The sequence below is a fragment of the Giraffa tippelskirchi genome, chromosome 6, assembly GCF_054371585.1.
Source record: "Giraffa tippelskirchi isolate mGirTip1 chromosome 6, T2T-mGirTip1v1.2.pri, whole genome shotgun sequence".
NCBI classification, from domain to species: domain Eukaryota; kingdom Metazoa; phylum Chordata; class Mammalia; order Artiodactyla; family Giraffidae; genus Giraffa; species Giraffa tippelskirchi.
The window spans coordinates 90,442,896-90,468,514 of record NC_137280.1 but is presented as its reverse complement, the minus strand read 5'-3'; the positions used below and the strand labels follow the sequence as shown (position 1 = coordinate 90,468,514).

The following is a 25,619-nucleotide window of genomic DNA, read 5'->3' as shown; positions in this document are numbered from 1 at the left end:
TATTTTGATATCTGTAACTTCATTTTATTAACCATGAACTCTATGCTATATTAGGTCTTTTATATCAGGAATGTGATACTCTTTCCATTTTTTCAGTTAATATTTTTTCTAAGTATAACTTCTTAATTTTGTTGCCATTGGCTTTGCTTTGGAAGACATTTTCATATCATGGAGGCTTAACAACATTGCTTTTACTTTTCTCTTGTAATTTGAATGAGTCTTCACTTTTAAGTTTTTCTCTAATGGAATTACATTGCCATATTGGGAAACTCTTGATTTTTGCTTATTATTTGGTAATTTATATTTTTTTGATTTAAGGAGACTTTATTAAATGTATTAAATTGAGTTATCAAAATGTTTTTGATAATTCATTTTTAATTTAATTAAAGAGCTGTATTTGAATTATTAATTTTTTTCTGTGTTTGGACAAATTTTAGCCAATTGTCATTTGGGTTTGTTCTTTTTTTTTAAAAAAATAAAGTTATTTATTTTAGTTGGAGGCTAATTACTTTACAATATTGTAGTAGTTTTTGCCATACATTGACATGAATCAGCCATGGGTTTACATGTGTTCCCCTTCCTGGACCCCCCTCCCACCTCCCTCCCTATCCCATCCCTCTGGGTATATATTTTTTTAATTAGTTTATTTTCTATTTTTTGACTTTACAATATTGTATTTGTTTTGCCATACATTGACATGAATCCACCATGGGTGTACATGTTTTCCCCCTCCAGAACCCCCCTTCCATCTCCCTCCCCATATTTTTTTGAAATATTTCAGAGCACCTCTCAGAAGGTTGCAGTCAGGGTATTGGTTGGGGATGCAGGCCTCTGAAATCTTGATGAGCAGAGAATCACTTTTGAGCTCACTCACAGGGCTGTTGGTAGCATTCACAGGTACCCAGGTTATTATTCAGAGAGCTCCCAAGGTTCCTTGGTATGTGGGCCCCTGAAGGAGCAGCGCACAACATGGAAGTTGGGTTCTATTAACCTAGAGAGAAAGAGAGAGGCAGCAAGAAGAAATTCAGATTTTTTTTACTCCAATTCCTGAGGAGACTTCCAAATATTTCTTCCACATTCTCTGTTGTAATCACATCACTATGTACACCTCATAGTCAATGAGAGGGAAGTTTGCAAGGGCATGAAAACCTGGATTTGGGACCACTGGAAACATCTGAGAGACTGCCTATCAGCCAAGCCTCATCCTTTATAAGGATATTGTGCTCTAAGACTCAGGTCCTGTTCATCTGTTTCCAACATAGTCCTAAATTCATCTCACCACCATGATCTAATAAAATATCCCAGATATAGTCTCACAAATGGGTAGACCTTCCTGTCCAATGGGTACGTCTGCAGACCCATCTGTACTACTGTGGTCTTGCAGTCTCAAGTAGACCCCTGGTTTCTGATACACTAGGAGAGCCCCTCCATCAACATCACGACAATCTGCAGCCATTCCATGGACAAATGGAGCAACTGTTTTCTGTATTTCTGATTTCTGCTAACTAGAGAGGAATCCACTCACTCCAAAATCTATTTTCTTTAGGTTTCTTTGTGGTCTTATCTCTTAAAGAGTTTTAAAAAATGTGGTTTTGGTTTACGTGTGTGTGTGTGTGTGTGTGTGTGTGTGTGTGTGTGTGTGTGTGTAGTGGATAAAGTGGGATGCTTGTGGATAGTGATGTGATGTAGGCTTCTCAATCCCATCCACGCAGCCTTCCCAACAGAGAGCTCTCTCCTGACGAATGCAGAAATTGGTTTGTCATTAAGTGATATGAAGAACACTTGAATGTAAATCAAGCCAAACTGGATATGGAGGAAAGAATGCTATTCACCAGCATGTGGATAAATGACAAAGGGTATTTTTAGGGGAGATCACATGGTAGACATGCACAGGTGGATATGAGAGTGAGAGACTGGGTACTGGAGTATTTAAATTAATTAGTTCAGAGCAAAAATGTATCACTAAACTGAGATGATTTCATACAGAATTTGGGGAATAAGATTCTAGAATGAATGACAAAGATGGATTTATAGGACATGAGACATGAAAACCCAAGGTTGGTATGTTTCTACCATAAAATGTAATGTAGATTTTGTTGTTTCCCCAGTCCCCAGTGTCCCCTCCCATGACGAGTGCTATGCTGTTCTTAGTCACTTGGTTGTGTCCAACTCTTTGCAACCTCATGAACTGTAGCCCTCCAGGCTCCTCTGTCCATGGGAATTCTCCAGGCAAGAATATTGGAGTGGGTTGCCATGCCCTCCTCCAGGGGATCTTCCTGACCCAAGAGTCAAACCAGAGTCTCCTGCATTGCAGGTGGATTCTTTACCAGCTGAGCTACCAGGGAAGCCCCCCATGATGAATATCCATGACCAAATAGCAAGTCAGTAGAGTTGATTATAGAGAAAGGAAAAGTGAGTATTGGAGCCCTTTAATATAGTGGGCAGTAGCAAAAATAACATTAAACTGAAGTCATATCATAGTAAAGGGAATCAAATCTTAGGATTACTGGTAAAGATGAGTGCTGAGAACATGGTGCTTGAAAAACATAGATACTGATGTTTATATAATTAATAGTCAAATAAATGATTTTCTTTTTCTTTTCCCCAATTTCTCCACACATGATGAATATCTTTGAAGGAAACAGGAATCTTTTCACACTTTTATGTTTTATGTATAGTTGAGAAATTCTGTACTCCCTTTCTTGTCCCTTTATTATTCATAGAACTTTCAACCCCCAATCTTAATCTAAGAGTCTTAATCTTGCAGTGATCATTAGAGAAAAATAGATCCCATTGAAAGTCTTGATAATAAAAGCAAGCAAATCATACTTTTTTCTCTTTCAGGAGTTCTTAGAAATATCTATATGAGGCAAGGGCTCCAGGAAAGAAGGGAAATAGTGAATATATAAATGTTAAATTGTCTTCACTTTTTCTTATAGAGAATAATTTATTTAATGGTATACAAAGTAGAGCTGTGTTTAACCTTTCCCACCTTCACTGTGTTGCATTTGAGTATACAGATAAATGATATTTGATCCCTGATCTTGACCTATTCAAAGTCTCATGGTATAAACATAAAATGTGACTCAAGCATTCAGTATAAAGCTCTAATGATGTTCAATAAATTTAGTTGAAGTGTATCAACCTCAGAGTAAATGACAAGAATGAAATTGACTCTTAGGTACATCTACACTAAACTACCATTAAAAATATATTGAAGGATATTTGATTATCTGGAAAATATGGTTGTAAATAATTTCAGGAAACAAAATGATAAGCTATTTATCAAGCTGTCAAAGGAAATTGAAAACTGTGCTTAAAAAAATAAAAGGAAATACTGCAAAATATGTGAATAATCAGGGAGGTAGAATTAAATTTGATTTGAATTTTGTAAAAAAATTAATGTTTAGTGTTTTTTTTAACCACGTGCACATATTGTACTTTTAATTTAACGTAGAGTGGTTACAAATAGAATGCTTTAGAGTCTCCCCTCCAACCCCTAAATCATCAACAGAGGAATGGATAAAGAAGATGTGGGATAGTTAGAACTGGACATGGAACAACAGACTGGTTCCAAATTGGGAAAGGAGTACCCCAAGGCTGTATATTCTCCCTGTTTATTTAAATTATATGCAGAGTACATCATGTGAAATGCTGAGCTGGATGAAACACAAGCTGGAATCAAGATTGCCGGGAGAAATATCAATAACCTCAAATATGCAGATGACACCACCCTTATGGCAGAAAGTGAAGAAGAACTAAAGAGCCTCTGGATGAAAGTGAAACAGGAGAGTGAAAACGCTGGCCTAAAACTCAACATTCAGAAAACTAAGATCATGGCATCCGATTCCATCACGTCATGGCAAATAAATGGTGAAACAATGGAAATAGTGACAGACTTTATTTTCTTGGGCTCAAAAATCACTGCAGATGGTGATTGCAGTTATGAAATTAAAATATGTTTGCCCCTTGGAAGAAAAGTTATGACCAACCTAGACAGCATATGAAAAAGCAGAGACATTACTTTGCCAACAAAGGTCCATCTAGTCAAGGCTATGGTTTTTCCAGTAATCATGTATGGATGTGAGAGTTGGACTATAAAGAAAGCTGAGGGCAGAAGAATAGATGCTTCTGAACTGCGGTATTGGAGAAGACTCTTGAGAATCCTTTGGATTGCAAGGAGATCCAATCAGTCCATCCTAAAGGAAATCAGTCCTGAATATTCACTGGAAGGACTGGTGCTGAAGCTGAAACTCCAATACTTTGGCCACCTGATGTGAAGAACTGACTCATTTGAAAAGATTCTGATGCTGGAAAAGATTGAAGGCGGGAGGAGAAGGGGATGACAGAGGATGAGATTGTTGGATAGCATCACCGACTCGATGGACATGTGTTTGAATAAACTCTGGGAGTTGGTGATGGACAGGGAGGCCTGATGTGCTGCAGTCCATGGGGTCGCAAACAGTAGGACATGACTGAGTGACTGAACTGAACTGAATATATACCCACACACATAATGGAATATTACTCAGCCATAAAATGTAACAAAATTAGATCACTTGTAGAGATGTGGATGGACCTAGAGATTGTTATACAAGTGAAATAAATCAAAGAGATAAAAACTATCCTATATAATGAATATAGGTGGAATGTAGAAACATGATACAAATGGTCTTATTTGCAAAGCAGAAATAGACACAGATGTAGAGAACAAATGAATGAATACCATTGGGAAAGGGAAATGGTGGGAGGAACTGGGAGATTGGGATTGGCACATATAAGTTATATTTTAAACAACTTTATTGAGGCATAATTAAAATAACATAAAATTCACTTATTATAAGTGTACAATTCAGTATTTTTGACGAATTTACTGAGTTGTACAAACATCATCATATTCTAGTTTTAGAATGTTACTCATCACTCCAATAAGATCCCCTGTGTCTATCCACAATAAATCCTTACCCTAACCTCAATCACTAATCTAATTTTTGTCTCTGTAGGTTTGTCTTTTGGAACATTTCCTACAAATAGAATCCTACAGTTAGACACATACACACTATGATACTATGTATAAGATAGATAAATGTATAAAATAGCTAATGAGACTATACTGTATAGCACAGGGAACTCTACTCCATGCTCTGCGGGGACCTAAACAGGAAGGGAATTAAAAAAAAGAGGGGATATACATATATGTATAGCTGATTCACTTTGCTGTGTAGTAGAAACTAATACAACATTGTAAAACAACCATACTACAATAAAAATTAACTAAAAAAAAGAATGCATGAGAGTTCCCATGGAAACCCTCAACCATCGCCTCTGTCTTTGAACTGCATGGCATGTGGGATTTTAGTTCCCAAACCAGTGATCTAAACCATGTGCTCTGCATTGGAAATGTTCAGACTTAATCTCTGGATCATCTTTTTTTTTAATTCTGTTTTTTTAAAAATTTTGTTCACAAAGCTAATAACTTCAAGGAATTAATGCTTAACATAAAATTTACTATGTGGAAAGCGCATTAGTTGAAACACTACACTTACCTATTAACATGGTGTATATGATAGCATGCACTTATTGATGCAATACTTTGTCCTAACAGTGTTCTAGTAAGTACTTTTGGTTAAAATGTCTCAAGCATCCTCTCAGTCAAGAAATTTTGTTAACACTGTTCTACAGATGAGAAACTTGGGAAGAGGTTTTGTATCACACTCAAGGTTACAGTTTGTAACATCAGCCAACTTATGAATTCCAGATGTTCGCTTAAATTTAACTTCATTTCTAGGAGGGCATGAAGATGATGTAGTAAGAGGATGTTAAGCTCAACTCCCTGCAGAAAAACATAAAAAATACATCTGCAGCTGAAGTAATTATCACTGACAACAAACTGAAAACTGTCAGAGAGACTCTTCTGCAAAGATGGTAAGGAAAGAAACACATGGAATCAAGTAGGAAAGAAGAGAAAGTGATCAGGTGCTCTCAGGAGGGGACACAGAAGAGGAGGGGGCTATCATGTACTGTGATAACCTACCTGGGGAGTGAGAGTAAGGGATTCAAACCCCTTATTGGGCACCCTAGCCTGGGGTCCAACACCGGGATGGCAGATCTCCACCTCATACCTGTTAGACTGGCTATTATCAAAAAGATAAGAGTTAACACATGCTGGCAAGGAAGTGTGGAAAACGGAGTCCTCACGCATTGTTGACGGGAAAGTGTAGTCACTATGAAACACAGTGTGGAACTTTCTCAAAATTTTTAAATAGAACTTCCACATGATACAGTAGTCCCTCTTCTGCATATATGTCCAAAGGAGATGACATGACTATCTTGAAGGGATAACTGCATGGCCATGTTTATTACAGCACCATTAAGAAGAGCAAAAAATTAGAAACATCTAGAGCCCATCGATTAATTAGGATAAAGAAAATGTGATAAACATGTAATACATACAATGAAATGTTATTCACTCACAAAAAAGTAGCAGATCCTGCCATTTGCTACAATGAATAAAACTGGACAGAGCTATGCTAAGTGAAATAAGTCAGACATTGAAAGACTTATAATATATTAATATTATTTCCCTTATCTGTGGAATCTCAATTATTGAACCCACAGAAGCAGAGTGTATTTTCTCCCATTTGACCAATTGTGAACATTGTGGAAAACATTTCATGAATGTTGTAGAACATCTAGAATTAGTATTCAGGTGTGTACTTTCTATTATAATATTTTTATATTTATTTATTTATTTATTTATTTTTTTTCTGTTTACTCTCTTTTTTTTTTTTTATAAATTTATTTATTTTAGTTGGGGGCTAATTACTTTACAATATTGTAATAGTTTTTGCCATACATTGACATGAATCAGCCATGGGTTTACATGTGTTCCCCTTCCTGGACCCCCCACCCACCTCCCTCCCCATCCCATCCTTCTGGATCATCCCATTGCCCCGGCCCTGAGCCCTTGTCACATGCATCGAACATGGAATGGTGCTCTGTTTCACATATGACAATACACATGTCTCAATGCCATTCTCGAAGAACGTCCCACCCTCCTCCCTCAGAGTCCATAAAATTGTTCCATGCATCTGTGTCTCTTATTCTGTCTCGCATATAGGGTTATCGTTACCATCTTTCAAATTCCATATATATGCATTAGTATACTGTATTGTTGTTTTTCTTTCTGGCTTACTTCACTCTGTATAATGGGCTCCAGTTTCATCCATCTCAGTAGAACCGATTCAAATGTATTTTTTTTAATGGCTGAGTAATATTCCATTGTGTATATGTACCACAGCTTCCTTATCCATTCATCTGCTGATGGACATCTAGGTTGCTTCCATGTCCTGGCTATTGTAAACAGTGCTGCATGAACATTGGGGTACACGCGTCTCTTTCAATTCTGGTTTCCTCGGTGTATATGCCCAGCAGTGGGATTGCTGGGTCATATGGCAGTTCTATTCCCAGTTTTTTAAGGAATCTCCACACTGTTCTCCATAGTGGCTGTACTAGTTTGCATTCCCACCAACAGTGTAAGAGGGTTCCCTTTTCTCCACACCCTCTCCAGCATTTATTGCTTGTAGACTTTTGGATAGCAGCCATTCTGACTGGTGTGAAATGATACCTCATTGTGGTTTTGATTTGCATTTCTCTAATAATGAGTGATGTTGAGCATCTTTTCATGTGTTTGTTAGCCATCTGTATGTCTTCTTTGGAGAAATGTCTGTTTAGTTCTTTGGCCCATTTTTTGATTGGGTCGTTTATTTTTCGGGAATTCAGCTGCAGAAGTTGCTTGTATATTTTTGAGATTAATTGTTTGTCTGTTGCTTCATTTGCTATTATTTTCTCCCATTCTGAAGGCTGTCTTTTCACCTTGTTTATAGTTTCCTTTGTTGTGCAAAAGCTTTTAATTTTAATTAGGTCCCATTTGTTTATTTTTGCTTTTATTTCCAATATTATATTTAAAATATCCTATTTTCATTTTCTGTGAGAATTTGAAGATGATGTAATAAGATAGGAGGTAGTAAATTTAACAGAACATAAACTAGAAATTAACCAACCCACCCCCAAAAGCAATTTTCCTTTGGCTTTTTCCAAGATTCTTGACTTTCATTGGTTGCACAAATAGATACACAGATACAATATTTTCGTAATTTTAGCAAGTTTTTTTTACTTTCTTTATATATGTTCATTATTTTTTTCTCTCTTTTTTGGTTGAGGTATAGTTGCTTTATAATGTTGTATTAGTTTCTCCTGTACAGTGAAGTGAATCAGCCATATGTGTAAATCAGCCATATATATATCTCTCTCCCCTCTATTTTGGATTTTCTTCCCATTTAAGTCACCACAGAATATTAAGTATTAATGGAGTTCACTGTACTATACAACAGGCCTTTATTAATTATCTATTGTATATATGTCAATCCCATTGTCCCAATTCACCCCACCACCCCCTTTCCACTTAGTGTCCATATGTTTGTTCTCTATGTCTGTGTCTCTATTTCTGTCTTGCAAACAGGTTCATCTGTACCAATTTTCTAAAGCTCACATGTATGCATTAATTGATGATACTTATTTTTCTCTTTTTGACTTACTTCAGTCTGTATGACAGTATCTAGGTCCATCAATGCCTCTACAAATGACCCAGTTTTGTTCCTTTTTATGGCCAACCAATATTCCATTGTAAAAATTAGAACACATTGCAAATTTGCATGTCATCCTTGCACAGGGGCCATGCTAATCTTCTTTGTATCATTCCAATTTTAGTATATTTGTTATTGAGGTGAGCACTAGTAAGTTTTTATTGGGCAGTATCTCTTCCTCCAAACTAATAAGACTTCATCCTCTGTCAAGTATATCATTTTCTTTAATATCAAGATTTCTCATTGATATCATTGGTAGGTGATTTTCTTAAGTGGAAAAACACAAAGTAAATTAAACTAGTTTTTCACAGCTTTCAGACTGCCAATATTGACCAGAAAAATGATGTGTGACTCTTCTAAGAAACGGTGGATACTCATCTTGTAGAACTGAACAGAAGCCCTAAGATGTAGTCATTGTGAAAGAAGACATGAAGTCATGATAATCAAGTTAAGTCCAACCAGGCTGTTTCTACTAATAAATAAATAAAAATAAAAGAGCTCCCCTTTGCTGACAGTAGGGTTCTTTGCAATCTGACAGTAATGTAAAATAAGATAAGTTTGTTGTGAAGGCTTTGGTGACATAATGAACCTCAGTCATCATTGGAGGCACACAGCAATTGAAAATACAATATCACCACCTATATTTTGCAGGTGCATACCCCAAGCTAAATCATACCCTTGACAACCACTTGTCTTCCCTGTGCACATTTTGCAATCTTTCAGTTACAGGCACCTCACAACATGTTTTTATACTCATGCTCATACCAGCCAAGATTCATCCAAGAAAAGAGAAACCAATTAGTCATTTTAATGAAGAGAATTTATTACAGTGAGTTTGTTAAAGAATTATTGAAGGATAAGATGCAAACAAAACAAAGCAGTAACATGTCGATCATGAGTGAGAAAGGAAGCTACTACACCAAGAGTTTGAGGAGTATAAAGGGAACAGCAAAGAGAATTTTACTGACAAGTATTGAGTCAGATGAGTGTTGAGTAAGATGAACAGAAGACAGAAAATAGAGCAATGATTTCACCCCAAAAGCAAAGTATACAAGTGTGAGTTTGAATCAGAAACAATATTTTAATAGGCCAAGATCTATAGTGAGGAGAGACTATGTGTGAGGAATAATTATCAGAAATAATGGGGAAAACAAGTTGTCTATAGCTACAGTAGGGTGCAGTGAATCTGGGGACATATTACAAAGCAGATGGGCAGGACCTGAGCCTTGAATGGCTTGGAGCACAAAATCTTTATAGAGGATGAGGCCTGTGTGGTGGGCAGGATCTGAGATGCTCTCACTGATCTCAACTCCTGGTTTTCCTTCCATTGTGTATTTCCTCCCATTGAGTGTGAGCTAAAGCAAGGAAATGAAAACAAGTTATCCTTAGAAACAATTATTAACTCTGAAAATGGAAAGTGTACACATCCTTGGCATGGACCTCATGCTGCATAGATTTCATGATTTTCAGCTATCAAAACCACACATTGAGTGGCAAAATGAGAAAAAATCTGACTTTATGTTAAGGTCCTGTGATTTGGAAGTAAGGAGTAAGAGTACAGGGAATTTCCTCCTGAGGAGAAGAGGGACCCAAACTCATCCTAGAACAATCACTTTTCTCCTTTTCCTGTTCTGTTGATATTAACAAGTCCCCAGAGTTTGGAATAATATAGACTAACTGGCTAATGATGAGCTTTATTAATGGAGCCCTAAGGTCATATCATTGTAAATAATTGGCCAGTGCCTCCAGCTCTTTAGTTTACCTGTTCTCATATTGTGAATCCACACTTCTGTCTCCATCCTTTGTAGGAACCTACATCAGAATGTCCAGCCTGAGTCTGTCTTCCTGTCCGTCCTGAGGAGGGACCCTGAGACTTCATCACACACCAGGAAGGAGAGAGGCAGTGAGTCTGTGCTCCTTGGTCATGTTCCAGCAGAGATGCAGCCCAGCCCAGTAAGTGCTGAGGGAGACGATGATGAAGGGGGTTTGGGAGCAATCTACATGGGTTTGGAATTGTTCTACATTTATTGCTTGAGTACATCTGCATAATTTCTCCGCAATTATATGTATACACATTACTATTATTTTAATAAGAAGAGAAAAGTGAAATATTTTATCCAACATGTACCAGTTCAAGGGGCTTTCCTGGTGGCCTAGTGGTAAAGAACCTGCCTGCCAATTAAGGAGATGTGGGTTTGAATCATGGGTCAAGAAGATTCCCTGGAGAAGGAAATGGCAACCCACTCCAGTATTCTTGTCTGGGAAATCCCATGGACAGAGGATACTGGCAGGCTACAATTCATGGGGTCTCAAAGAGTCGGATGCAACTTAAGGACTAAACAACAGCAACCAGATCATGAGTTAGACAATGTTTAAACCAAGTTTGAAGCCAGTGATTTTAGAGAGACTGACTGCAGATGCAAGGTATGTGGAAAGTCCCCTTGCCACCCCAAACCATCGTGCCACTTCCTTGTCAGTCCTGGCAGAGATTCTCTGCTCACTGTGTTCTTCCCCTTGGAGTTTTCTGGAGGGCACAGTGGAGAGCAGTAGGTAGCTCTTGCTTTGTCAGCTTTAGGAAGAACATATGAGATCACAGGCAAAGACCAGAGAAATGATTGCCACCTGATACTCCAGGGTAGATTTCTCTGTTGACATTGTTTCTGGATTTCACTTCATCTGTCCACTTTCTCCTCTGTGCTGTGATCAGCTGACTCAATCATGAAAGCAGACACAAAATCAGTCTTGTGGTCCATTCTTACTCAGGTAAATGAAAACAGTTTAAAATAATATATTCCAGATGTGTATGTTGCTATATCTCTGTACTTTTGCTGAAAACTTTCAGAAAGTCTGAAAACAGTGAAATTTGGGGCATGAGACTCAGAGAAGAAAAACCTTATTTTGAATCTTTTATGCTCCACTAATTCTTAGTGTGTTATGGGGAAATTTCTTAGAATCTGTGAGACTTAGGATTGTCAACAGACTTGATTCCTCATTGATACAAACCCACTGAATAAGGACTAAACAAATAATGGTAGCCCTCTCTACAATAACTATATGATGGAAGAAGAGAGGGCAAAATACATTTTTGATATTTTGTTACTAATAATGATAAGGCTAATTCTCCTGTCATCAGATTTGATTATCTCTTTATCTGATGTTATGGTTTCCTCACATCCCTGACAGGAGATTTTTGCTTATTTTATTGTTTAGTTTAGTTTATTGTGATTTTTGTTCATACAAGCACATTCTTCATAAAGAAGAGAAATGACTGAGGTTTATTTATTTCTGAGTCCTCAGAACCTATATGTTGGTAGTACAGTGGAGGCAACAAGTATGAAAAACTCATTTTAGTGTTGAATAAACCCGTCCATTTTTCATAGAAACAATGTGTGGGCAATATAGCTTCCACACAGTGGACCATTCACACTAGTGTTTTATCCTTTTCAGAGTGTCCCATAGGACCAGAGACAAGTTAAAATACTGCTTGGTTTTTCCTATATCATGGGATTTTCTTTGGGACCTATCATTTTCTATTCAATAGCCTCTACAGCATTCAATCACTGAGAAGTCATTGAAGAAATTTTCATGAATATGGGGGAAAAAGAGTCAGAAAAGAAGAGGACATGCACATCTTAATGCATGAACCAAGACACATTTTAGGATTTCATGTCTTCTATGCTCCAGCTCTGAGACAGGAAAGGCTTTGATCTCTCTGCCTTATAACCCATGAAAGGTCATTAAACTGGGGGGAGTTTATTTTATTAATGAGTATGATCTCCCAATAATGATTGGAAGTCATTACACAAATGATCGATTATTTATTAAGTTCCAAACTTCCCTTTAGGTGTAATATACACTGTAGAGGCAAATATTGGACTGAATTTCCAGGAAGGAACAGAAACACAGAGAGGTGGAGAGATTTGCACGCACTCCACTTATAGGCGGTGAAAGACTCAGCACTCAAACCCTGATCTGCTCATTCTTACACAAGTTCTCAGTCACCTCCACTGTACCTAATAAGAGTTTCTTTTCAAATCTACTTGGGTCCCAGAAGTGACAGGGAAGATAAATTGTTTCATCTTCTTTTGGTTCAGGGGGTGTATCTGTGAATTATGAAAGTGACACAGCAGTTCACAGAGGCCATAATGACCCTAACATGGAGGATTATAGGGTTTTCAATGATTAGCCATGCATTTTGCTGTCCAGTTTTGAAATCTAAGGTTGAGAAGATTTCCTATATAAGATGAAAATGTGCAGCTAATGTGAAATTATCACAAGACAGACTTCAAAGATCTTTTCCAAAGATACCTTATTAAAAGATGGTGCAGTTGTCAAAAATGATTTTTTCATTGAAACAAATATTAGTAATTACTAATATTAATTAGTAAAACTGATTATGAATCAATTGTTAGAACTTGAACAACTAATTACCACTCACATATTACATACAAATCTTCATTTGTTTGATATAGAGAGAGGTGTAAGAATTTTCATAGGATTGTTGTAAGCAGAAACTGATATGAATAAAAATATAATACATATAATGTAAATTAAATAATCATTTAATATATAAACTATATTAAAGTATGTATTTTGCCTTTAATATGTATGTCAAAGATATATTTTAAATTTGTTAAATTTATATTGCTTTCTATAAATGTACATTTATGAACTGATGAAATGTTGTCTTTCCTTATGCAAAAATGTGTCAGGAAAATGAAGTAGTTGTATGTACTTCACAGAGAGATGGAACCAAAATGTTGTGTAATATGGATAGTATTTCAGGGGCAATATGGATCGTATTCTGTTTAGAGAAGATTTTATGAAAGCTGGTTTTGGATATACAAATGAATACTGACATTTACAAGGAAACAAACCCATCAACTTCACAACAGTGGTTGCTTTCGGGGATGTGCATGGAGAAGAATGGGATTGAACTGAGATGCCATGAAAATTTCAATGTTTTAAATTTTTGTAAAATATGACATCTGAGGCAAATATTATTAATGTCCATATTTTCAAAGTAGGTGAAGTATTCATGATAGTATTAATAGATACAATAGTCATGGACCTTCTTCTCAGTGTTGCGCAGTATTCTAAGGTGGTGTTTATCAAGCCCGGCTCCACAGAAGCGAGACCAAGAAATTCACATGTAGAGATCCTGGAACCGGTTCTAGACTGAGGCTGGGATAACTGAGTATTTTTAAAATATGCACATATAAATAATAGATCAACTGGACCTGAAAACCACTTGTCTAAGCAACATTAATGATTTTTCTTTAAAATTGCTTGCAATAGTCCTATTAGGTAGGTTCAATTACTATAATAATTTCATGGATAAGAAAACTGCCCAGATGTGTTTTCATTATTCTGTTTTGATCTTTTACACAATTAAGTTATAGTTTGAATGCCAAAATAATGAACCAGAATTACCTTTTAAAGGCAGAAGTGTAAGAACTGCAATCCCTATATCAGGAAGGATTGACATGGAAATTTGTTATGTCGCGATAAGAAGGTTGAGTTCTGACCTGGCTATGAAACCTCCCCTGAAACTCCTCAACTATAAATAACAGTGTTTATGATCAGGAGAACAAGATCACCAGGTAAAAGGCACTCAACATCAGTTAATAAGAAGACATGTAAGTCCAAATGTAAATTAAATATCATCTTATATCTGTTAGGATGGCTATTTTTTTTTTATAAAAAGCAACAAATGTTGGTGAGGATACGGAGGTAAGTGAATCTTTGTACTTGGCTGGTGGGAATGAGTATTTATAGACACTAGAAGAAACAGAATGGAGGTTCCCTAAAAAAACAAAAAACTACAATGAACTGAAATAGAACTACCATAGGACTTAGCAACTGCACTTCAGAGTACATGCTAACAAAATGAACTCAAAACCTTTAAGAGATATATGCGTTCCCTTGTCCTTGTGATATTATTTTAAATAGTGAAATATGGATATGTGTCTGTTGACAGATGAATAAAGAAAATGCGCTGCATATATATAAATGATGGGCTATTATTCAGCCATAAAAACAAGGAAATCTTGCCATTTGTGACAACATGGATGGACCTGAAGACTATTATGCTTATTAAAATATATACACCAGACATAGACAGTCAAATACTGTATGATCTCACTTATGTGTGGAAGCGAAGAATATCAAACTCTTAGAATCATAGTTTAAACTGTAGTTGTGAGGATTGATGGTGGAGAAAGTGGGGAGATGTTGGTCAAAGGAACAAACTTTCAGTTATAAAATGAGTAAGTTCTGTGGATCTAATGTACAGCCTAGTGATTATAGCTAATAATTCTGCACTGTGTTGTTGAGATTTGCTAAGAGAGTTTGGCTTACCTGTTGATACACACACACACACACACACACACAAAGAAACTATGTGAGGTGACAGATATGTTAATTAACTTGACTGTGGTAATCATTCCCTGTGTGTATATGTATTTAAATCGTCCTTTTGTATATCTTTAAAAAGTTTCATCTCGCACAACCCAAATACATGCCATTTTGTCAATCACTTCAATAAACTGAAAAAAAGAAAAACAATGAAGTAGTATTATCCTGTAAGTACAGAACAGAGTCCAAGCAATGTGAGGTAGTCTCATACTTCAGACGTTTTACTGAGATGGTTTGAAACAAATAATCCTGTATAAGATAAAAAATTTCAAGAGGGTTACTTAAATTTCATCATCATTTAATCATTGACAATACTGTGCACATGAACACTATCTTTGTAGTCACCAACACATTAGATCTTGTGCTCTTAATTAAACAAAGTTGATTAAAATTTGAAGTCCACCAAAGTCAAAGATATGGAGTATATACTAAATGATTTCTAAAAGACAGCTCTGATATTTGAGTCATCTCTATTTCATGAAGGAAGGAAGATAGAAAAACAAAAGATGAATAAAACTCCGAAGATCAAACAAAATGTTTCCAATTATGAACATTCATCTTTGATTTAGAATCCAGGTGACATAGTCTTGAATTTCATAGAGGTTTGTAAATAGAAAAGTGAGAGAAATATCAAGAATTGTATTTGAGAAAATAAGATTTATATAAATGATGTAAATTTTTAATATTTGAATTATTATATATTTTCTTAGACGGGGAAGGGAATCTCTTATTCTGTAAGGGAATCTCTTATTCTGTAAGGGAATCTCTTATCATCTCTAAAGAAGTAGGCTGTATTTAACTGAGGTCATGGATATATTACCTCTAACGTTCTTATTTCTTTCACTTTTCAGTGAAGTTTTATAAAGTAAGAGTGCATAGACAGATGTGAATAACACAGAAACCAGTGAAGAAAGAATTCTAAGCAGATGGTATTTTTCACTCTGAGAAATATTGCTGAAGCAACTGGGGTGAATGATCTTAGAAATGAATTGCTTGAATCCAAAATATGGACACAGTACTGCATGTCATTTACTTGTTTTCTTTCTTCCAAATCTCGTTTCTTTTTCAAAGGTGTCCAAGGTACATACAACCACAAAATCTAACACAGACTCTAACCAGTGTCTCAGAATTCTTCCTCCTGGGCCTCTCAGATGATCCAGAACAGCAGCCTTTGCTCTGTGTCCTGTTTCTATCCATGTACCTGGTCACCGTGCTGGGAAACCTGCTCATCATCCTGGCCATCACCTCTGACCCCCACCTCCACACCCCCATGTACTTCTTCCTCTCCAACCTGTCCTTGGCGGACATTGGTTTCGTCTCCACCACAGTCCCCAAGATGACTGTGAACATCCTAACTCACAGCAGAGTCATCTCCTATGGGGGCTGCCTGATGCAGATGTCTACTTTTATTCTTTTTGGATGTATGGATGGTATGCTTCTGGCCATGATGTCCTATGACAGGTTTGTGGCCATCTGTCACCCACTGCACTACCTGGTCATCATGAACCCACACCTCTGTTTCTCTTTAGTTTTGGTGTCTTTTTTTGGTAGCCTTATGGACTCCCAGGTACACAATTTGATTGTGCTACAACTTACCTGCTTCAAAGATGTAGAAATTTCTAATTTCTTTTGTCACCCTTCTCTGCTCCTTAAGCTTGCCTGTTCTGACACTTTTACCAATAATATAATCCTGTATTTTACTGGTGCCATTTTTGCTTTTGTCCTTTTCTCGGGGATCTTTTTCTCTTACTACAAAATTCTTTCCTCCATTTTGAGAGTCCCATCAAAAGGTGGGAGGTATAAAGCCTTCTCCACCTGTGGCTCTCACCTGACAGTTGTTTGCTTATATTATGGAACAGGCCTTGGTGTGTACCTCAGCTCAGCCATCTCACAATCTCCCAGGAAGGATTCACTGGCCTCAGTTATGTACACTGTGGTCACCCCCATGCTGAACCCCTTCATCTACAGCCTGAGGAACCGAGACATCAAAAGGGCCTTGTGCAGATTCCTCAACAAAATAATCTAACCTTCATTTGGAGTGTGGGTTGGAAAATCTAGCAAAATTAATATCTGGATCTGAAAATTCTACCTCTCTCATGACATCATTTGTAGCCCTTAGGACCTTCTTGCCTCTCCTTGTTTTATACCTGAATATTGCTTCTTTATATATGTTTTTTATGGGGCTGGGAGGATCTTCTGGGATTCTGGAGATGTCAGAAATACTGTGTGACTGAATCTTATTGTATCTAAAGAGGAGTCTCTCATTTATTGTGGTGACCCACATACTAGAAAGATGAACAACTCCATTCTTACAGATTTAGATAGTATATTTTTGGGGAAGCTGTTGTTTATTTTCCAGTTGATTACTATGTTTTAAACCTGTGTATGCAGTCTATGTGGAGAAAGCAATGGCAACCCACTCCAGTATTCTTGCCTGGAAAAGTCCATGGACAGGGGAGCCCGGTGGGCTGCAGTCCATGGGGTCGCAAAGAGTCGGACACGACTGAGCGACTTCGCTTCTCTCACTTCATGCACTTCATATTTTATCACTGGAGAAGGAAATGGTAACCCACTCCATATTCTTGCCTGGAGAATCCCATGGACAGAGGAGCCTGGTGGGCCATGGTCCATGGGGTCGCAGAGAGTCGGACATGACTGAAGTGACTGAGCACGCACACATGCATGCAGTCTATGTGTGAGGATACATGTCACTGCTTCTCCACCTTGGCTTTTCTCAAAATCATCTGGGAGGCTTAAAGATACTCACTGTTTTGCAACATTGTGGATCAACTATACTACAATAAAATAAACTAAAAAATAAACTGACAACTGAGTCTCACTGCCAAAGAGTCTATTTATTTTATTCTCATTTATTTATTTTTAAGTTTATTTACTTATTTTAAAGGAGGATAATTCCTTCACAATGTTAGGGTGTCCTGAATTGAGGATTTAAAAAAAATTACTTATTTTTAAGTAAGTAATTTTTTTTAAATCCTCAATTCAGGACACCCTAACATTGTGAAGGAATTATACAGAATAAGAGACACAGATGCATAGAACAGTCTTATGGACTCTGAGGGAGAACGTGAGGGTGGGACGTTCTGGGAGAATAGCATTGAAACATGTATATTATCATATGTGAAACAGAACACCATTCCATGTTCGATGCATGAGACAATGCTCAGGGCTGGGGCAATGGGATTACCCAGAGGAGTGGGATGGGGAGGGAGGTGGGAGGGGGGTCCAGGAAGGGGAACACATGTAAACCCATGGCTGATTCATGTCAATGTATGGCAAAAACTACTACAATATTGTAAAGTAATTAGCCCCCAACTAAAATAAATAAATTTATTTAAAAAAATTACTTATTTTCATTTTTGATTGTACTATGCAGCATGTGGGGTCTTAAATCCCAGACCAGGGATTGAACTCATGCCTCCAGCATTGAAAAGTGGAATCTAATCCGGATTGAACTCATGCCTCCAGCATTGAAAAGTGGAATCTAATCCACTGGACCACCAGGGAAGTCCCAGCATGAGGATTTTTAAACACACTGAGGCTGATTCTAGCGTGTGACCGAGGTTGGAACTTCTGATTTAAGTCAGATCTTTCAGTCAAATGTGACCTTTATGTCATGTGTCCTAACTGCTCAAGGACAAATGTCCCAGATCCTAAAGAGACCTGAGCTCATGGGGGAAGATATGAAGAGCCTGCTGTAGTAACAGACAATGTGCCCGCGTGCATACTCAGTTGGTAAGTTGTGTCTGACTCTTTAGCAACTCCACGGACTGTAGTCTGCCAGGCTCCTCTGTCCATGATATTTTCCAGGCAAAAATACTGGAGTTGCCATTTCCTTCTCCAGGGGGTCTTCCTGACCCAAGGATGGAACCCACATCTCTTGAATTGGAAGGCAGTTTTTTACTACTGAGAAGCCCAACAGGCAGTGTGTTTTCCCCATTATTGCTGATAATGATTCTTCACATATAGCCTCTCTACACCGTAGAATTTGGTCTCTATGGCCTATGTGCTGTTTATAAAGCTGTTGTCTCTACTCCAAACTCACACTTATGTACATTGCTTTGGGGTGTGGCTCTTGAAATGTTTGTTCCATTTTCTAACTTACATACATTCAATAGTAGTCAGTATATGTTGTATGTGTTGTATACAGTACACATAGTATACATTGCTTTGGGGTGTGGCTCTTGAAATGATTGCTCTATTTTTTATCTTACATACATTCAATAGTGGTCAGTAAATTTTCTTTGCCCTAAATGCTCAGCTGTTCGTTTTATACTCCTCAAGCCCTTGGTGGAGTAACATCTTTCTTCACCCATGAATGCTATGTTACTGCTTTGTTATTTTTTGCCTGTTAGCCTTTCAATATCTTTTAAACCAACTCTCAGTTTCATTTTAGTTTAGATCAGTTGCTCAGTTGTGTCTGATTCTACGATGCCTTGGACTACAGCATGCCATGCTTCCCTGTCCATCACAAACTCCCAGAGCTTGCTCAAACTTACTTGGATCGAGTCGGTGATGCCATCCAACTGTCTCATCCTCTGTCATCCCCTTCTGCTGCCTTCAATCTTTCCCAGCCTCAGGGTCTTTTTCAATGAGTCAGTTTTTCACATCAGGTGGCCAAAGTACTGGAGCTTCAGCTTCAGCATTAGTCCTTCCAGTGAATATTCAGGACTGATTTCCTTTAGCATTGACTGGTTTGATATCCTTTCTGTCCAAGGGACTCTCACGAGTCTTCTCCAACACCACAGTTCCAAAGCATCAATTCTTCTTTGCTCAGCTTTCTTTATAGTCCAACTTTCACATCCACACATGATTACTGGAAAAACCATAGCTTTGACTAGATGGACCTTTGTTGGCAAAGTAATGTCTCTACATTTTAATATGCTGTCTAGGTTTGTCACAGCTCTTCTTCCAAAGAGCAAGCATCTTTTAATTTCATGGCTGCAGCCACCATCTGCAGTGATTTTGGAGCCCAGGAAGATAAAGTCCGTCACTGTTTCCATTGTTTTCCCATCTATTTGTCATGAAGTGATGGGACTGGAAGCTATGATCTTTGATTTTTGAATGTTGAGTTTAAGCCAGCTTTTTCATTCTCTTCTTTCACTTTCCTCAAGATGCTCTTTATTTCCTCTTTGCTTTCTGCCATAAGGGTGGTGTCATCTGCATATCTGAGGTTATTGATGCTCCTCCCTGCAATCTTGATTCCAGCTTGTGCTTCATCCAGCCTGGCATTTCATATGTTATACTCTGCATATAAGTTAAATAAGCAGGGTGACAATATATAGCTTTGACATACTCCTTCCCCAATTTGGAACCAGTCCTTTGTTCTATGTCGGGTTCTGTTACTTCTTGACCTGCATACAGATTTCTCAGGAGGAAGTTAAGGTGGTCTGGTATTCCCATCTCTCTAAGAATTTTCCACAGTTTGTTGTGATCCACACAGTCAATGACTCTAGCATACTCAATGAAGAAGAAGTAGATAGTTTTATGGAATTCCCTTGCTTTTTCTATGACTACTTGATCTCTGGTTCCTCTACCTTTTCTAAATCCAGCTTGTCCATCTGAAAGTTCTCAGTTCAAGTACTGTTGAAGCCTAGCTTGAAGGATTTTGAGCATTACCTTACTAATGTGTGAAATGAGCACAATTGTGCAGTGGTTTGAATAATCTTTGGCATTGCCCTTCTTTGCAATTGGAATGAAAATTGACCTTTTCCAGTCCTGTGGAAAATGGAAAACTCTGAAAATGGATTGTGTATCACATCGTTGGTCTAGACCTCATGCTGCAAAGATTTCGTGATTGATACAATGGATTTCAACACATCAAAATCACACATTGATTGGTAAATTGAGAAAAAACGGTCTGATGTTATGTTAAGATCCTGCAACTTGGAAGTAAGAAGCAAGAGTATGTGGAATTTCCTCCTGAGATGAAAAGGGACCCAGACCCTTCCCAGGACATTCACTCTTCTCCTTTTCCTGTTCTTTTAATATTAACAAGTTCCCAGAGAAGAGGACAACATGGACCAAGTGGCTAATGATGAGCTTTGGGCATTGAGCTCTAAGATCATACCATTGCAAATAATTGGCCTGTGCCTCCAGCTCATTATTTTACCTGTTCTAATATTGTGAATTCACACCAATGTCTCCATCCTTTGTAGGAACCTGCATCAGAATGTCCAGCCTGAGTCTGTCTTCCTGCTCATCCTGAGGAGGGACCCTGAGACTTCATCACACACCAGGCAGGAGAGAGGCAGTGAGTCATGCCCTTTGGTCATGCTCCAGCAGAGATACAGCCAGCCCAGTAAGTGCTAGTGAGACAGGGATGGTGAAGGGGTGTTGGGAGCAATCTACATGGGTTTGGAATAGAATGTTTTGAAGTTCATATTCTTAGTTCTGGTTGAGATGTGAAAACTCTCATTCAGAGTTCTGGTTTCACCCTCACTGGCCTGGCTCTGGCTGGCATCCCTCTCACTAGAGAAGCAAATGCACCTCTGTAAACTTTCCCCTTGTTCAGTTGTGGTTCAGTCACTCAGTCATGTCAGACTCTTTCCAATCCCATGGGCTGCAGCACACCAGGCTTCCCTGTCCTTCACCATCTCCCGGACTTTGCTCAAACTCATGTCCGTTGAGTCTATGATGCCATCCAAGCATCTCATCCTCTGTTCCCCTTCCCACTAACATTTCAGTTCATTATGGGATCAGTGATGAGGATGAGGACGAGCATGACGAGGATGACATGAACCATACCATTCTGTCCTGTTATTGAAGGCTTCCTAAGTGTCGGGCTCTGAAGTATACCTTTTATATTTCCTGCTTGATTACATGTGCATAATTTCTCCCCAATTATATATGCACAACATTACTATTATTTTAATAAGGGGAAAGAAGTGAAATATTTTATGTAACATGTACCAGTTCTTGGGGTTTCCTTGGTGGCTCAAGTGGTGAAGGATCTGCCTGCCAATACAGGAGACTCAAGTTCGATCCCTGGGTCATAAAGATCCCCTGCCGAAGGAAATAGCAACCCACTCCAGTGTTCTTGCCTGGGAAATCCCATGGACAGAGGAGCCTGGTGGGCTACAGTCCTTGATGTCTCAAAGAGTCAGACACAACTAAGCAACAGCAACCAGATCATGAATTAAAGAATGATAATATCATGTTTGAAGTCAGTCATTTTGGACAGACTGATTCCAGATGCAAGGTATGTGGGCAATACCTCTGCCACCCCAAACCATCATGTCACTTCCCTGTCAGTCCTGGCAGAGACTCCCTAATCCCTGCTCACTGTTATGAGAACACTTGGACTTTGTTGGTGGGAATGAATATTGGTACAGCCATTACAGAAAACAGAATGGAGGTTCCTTGAAAAATTAAAAGTTGCAACTAATTGAAATAGAACTACCATAGGATCTAGCAACCCACTTCAGGGTAGGTGCCAAAGAACTGAAATCAGAACTTCTAAGAGATATTTGCATTCCCTCATCATCATCATATTATTTTAAATAGTGAAAAATGTGTCTATTGATTGTTGAATAGGTAAAAAATGTTGTGTGTTTATATAAATAATGGGATATTACTCAGCCATAAAAACAAGGAGATCCTGCCATTTGGTGACAACCTGGAATGACCTGGAGAATATTATGCCTATTTTTTAAAAATTAATTTATTTTAATTGGAGGATGATTACTTTACAGTATTGGGATGGTTTTTGCCATACATCATCATGAATCAAAATTTCAAGAGAGTTTCTTAAATTTTATTATCATTTAATAATTAACATTGCTCTGTACAGTAATACTACCTTTGTAGTCATCAATGGATTATGATCCTGCATTTAATTAAACCATACTGATCAAAATTCGAATTCCACTAAAGTCAAAGATATGAAGAATATACTAAAAACTTTTAAAAGACCACTCTGATGTTTGAGTAATGACTTATTTCATGAAACAAAGAATAATAAAACTCTGAATATCATATAAAATGTGTTCTCATTATGAACATTCATTTTTAATTAAGAATAAAAATGACCTAGTTCTGCATTTCATAGATTTATCAATATTGAAAATGAGGAAAATATCTAGAATTGTTTTTGATTGAATTAATATTTATATAACTATGTATGTCTTCATTTATTTAAATCAAATTATATATTTTATTAGAGGGGAAGGGAACTTCTCCTTCTACATTATGTCTAAAGAAGTTGGCTGTATTTAACTGAGATCGTGAATGTATTACCTCTAATGTTCTTGTTTCCTTTCACTTTTCTGTGAAGTTTTATAAAGTAAGAGTGTGTAGGCAGAGATGAATAACACAGAAACCAAGGAGAAAACATTTCTAAGCAGGTAGAATTTGTCACACTGAGAAATATTGCTGAAGATACTGGGATGTATAATCTTAAAATGAATTGCTTGAATCCAAAATATGGGCACAGTGCTCAATGCCCATTTACTTATTTCCTTTGTTTCCAGACCTCTTTTTTTTTTTTTTTTTCCAGAGGTGTCCAAGATACATAGAACTGGAAATCTAACAAGTGTCTCAGAATTCTTCCTCCTGGGCCTCTCAGATGATCCAGAACTGCAGCCTTTGCTCTGTGTCCTGTTTCTGTCCATGTACCTGGTCACTGTGCTGGGGAACCTGCTCATCATTCTGGCCGTCGCCTCTGACCCCCACCTCCACACCCCCATGTACTTCTTCCTCTCCAACCTGTCTTTGGCGGACATCAGTTTCGTCTCCACCACTGTTCCCAAGATGATTGTGGACATCCAAACTCACAGCAGAGTCATCTCCTATTCAGGCTGCCTGACACAGATGTCTATTTTTACCCTTTTTGCGTGTATGGATAGTATGCTTCTGTCTGTGATGGCCTATGACAGGTTTGTAGCCATCTGTCACCCACTGCACTATACAATCATCATGAACTCACGCACCTGTTGTATCTTCATTTTGGTGTCTTTTTTTGTTAGCCTTTGGGACTCCCAGGTGCATAATGTGACTGTGTTACAACTTACTTGCTTCAAGGATGTAGAAATTTCTAGTTTCTTCTGTGACCCTTCTCAGCTGCTCAAGCTTGGCTGTTCTGATGCTTTCGTGAATAATATAGTCAGCTATATTATTGCTGCCATCTTTGGTTTTCTCCCTACCTCAGGAATCTTTTTCTCTTACTATAAAATTCTTGTCTCCATTCTGAGAGTCCCCTCATCAGGTGGGATGTATAAAGCCTTTGCCACCTGTGGCTCTCACCTGACAGTGGTTTGTTTGTTTTACGGAACAGCCCTGGGGGTGTATCTCAGCTCAGCCATCTCCCTTTCTCCAAGGAAGGATGTAGCAGCCTCAGTGGTTTACACTGTGGTCTCCCCCATGCTAAATCCCTTCATCTATAGTCTGAGGAACAAAGGCATCAAAAAGGCCATGTGGAGGTTCCTCAGCAGAACAATCTCAGCTTAGGGCCTGGCCACCCATCTGATGTAGGCTAGAAAATGTAGCAAAACAAAACCTGGAGATTTAAAATTCTACCATTCTCATGTCATCAGTTTTGCAACTCTTATGACCTTCATGTCTTTCTTTGCTTTCCACCTGAATATTGTTTCTGTTTCTGGTTTAACATGACAGTGGGATCGAGTATCCTTTGTTTGTCATAATCACTTCTTACCTGAATTTCTTTATATTTATGGGGATTCTATAATTTATCTTTGGTGGCACAAACATCCTCGAAGAATGAATACTTCCCTTTCAATATATTGAAAATTTATGAGTTTTGCACAACTGTTATATCATTTCAATAGTAAATTCTGTATCTATGTTTTAAATCTGCACATTCAGTTGGGTGAGGAGGTATGTCACTGCTTCTCAACCTAGACTTTTATCAAAAATATCTGGGAAGATTAAAAATACTGACCTTGTGTTTTACCACCAGACACTCTAACTGTACTTGGTTGTCGCCTAAATATGAGTATTTTTTAAAGCACTCAGGTGGTTCTGGTGTGTGGCCAGGATTGAGAACTACTGATATAAGTCAGAATTTTCCTTCAAAAGTGACCCTTATACTTTGGGTCCTAACTGCTCATGGACAAATGCTGAAGATCCAGAAAAGATCAGAGGTCAAAGGGTGGAAGGTATGAAGACTCTGCTGTAGTAACAAGCAATGCATTTCCCCCATTATTTCCAATAATCTTCACATGGTGTATATACATCATATGCATGTACTTTGCTCTGGGGTCGGATGCTCAGAATCACTTTTCTATGTTGCATCCTGTGTTGATCTTACATACTTTCAACATGATCTGTAAACATCTCTTTGCCCTAAATGCTCAGGTGATCCCTTTAAACCCCTCAAGCCCTTGGTGGAGTAGCTTCTTCCTTCACTTATGATAGCTATGTTACTTCTTTTTCTTTCTTTCTTTCTTTCTTTTTTTTTTTTTTTTACCTTTCAGCCCTTCAATAACTATTTAACCAACTCTCTGTGTTAAAGCTTTTCACTAAAATGATTAACTGCATTATTCCTGGGTGACTCCCACTCAGCCATAAAAAATAAAGAAA

General features: G+C 37.8%; 2 protein-coding genes and 1 non-coding gene across 3 annotated transcripts; 2 read left to right on the top strand and 1 right to left on the bottom strand.

The window, feature by feature from the left end:
- The first annotated feature begins 5,788 nt into the window (after nt 1-5,788).
- LOC145509456 (olfactory receptor 7E24-like) lies at nt 5,789-17,088 on the top strand. Its single transcript, XM_081498106.1, has 4 exons — nt 5,789-5,925; nt 8,957-9,092; nt 10,454-10,598; nt 16,134-17,088. Exons 3-4 carry the CDS (start codon nt 10,570-10,572, stop codon nt 17,086-17,088), a joined length of 984 nt encoding a protein of 327 aa, XP_081354232.1. The 5' UTR covers nt 5,789-5,925; nt 8,957-9,092; nt 10,454-10,569.
- Nucleotides 8,687-8,793, bottom strand: LOC145511770 (U6 spliceosomal RNA). Its single transcript, XR_014058151.1, has one exon. It is a non-coding gene; the product is annotated as a U6 spliceosomal RNA (small nuclear RNA).
- Nucleotides 17,089-21,244: 4,156 nt separating the features above from the next.
- Nucleotides 21,245-25,619, top strand: LOC145509455 (olfactory receptor 7E24-like). Its single transcript, XM_081498105.1, has 2 exons — nt 21,245-21,381; nt 23,578-25,619. Exons 1-2 carry the CDS (start codon nt 21,354-21,356, stop codon nt 24,525-24,527), a joined length of 978 nt encoding a protein of 325 aa, XP_081354231.1. The 5' UTR covers nt 21,245-21,353; the 3' UTR covers nt 24,528-25,619.

What these genes read in the sequence shown, in the direction of transcription:
- LOC145509456 (XM_081498106.1), top strand. Translation starts at nt 10,570, where the DNA reads ATGTTCCAGCAGAGATGCAGCCCAGCCCA. An exon ending in CAGAGATGCAGCCCAGCCCA is followed by an intron (nt 10,599 to 16,133) that starts GTAAGTGCTGAG and finishes TCTTTTTCAAAG; the next exon opens with GTGTCCAAGGTACATACAAC.
- LOC145509455 (XM_081498105.1), top strand. Translation starts at nt 21,354, where the DNA reads ATGCTCCAGCAGAGATACAGCCAGCCCA. An exon ending in GCAGAGATACAGCCAGCCCA is followed by an intron (nt 21,382 to 23,577) that starts GTAAGTGCTAGT and finishes TTTTTTTTCCAG; the next exon opens with AGGTGTCCAAGATACATAGA.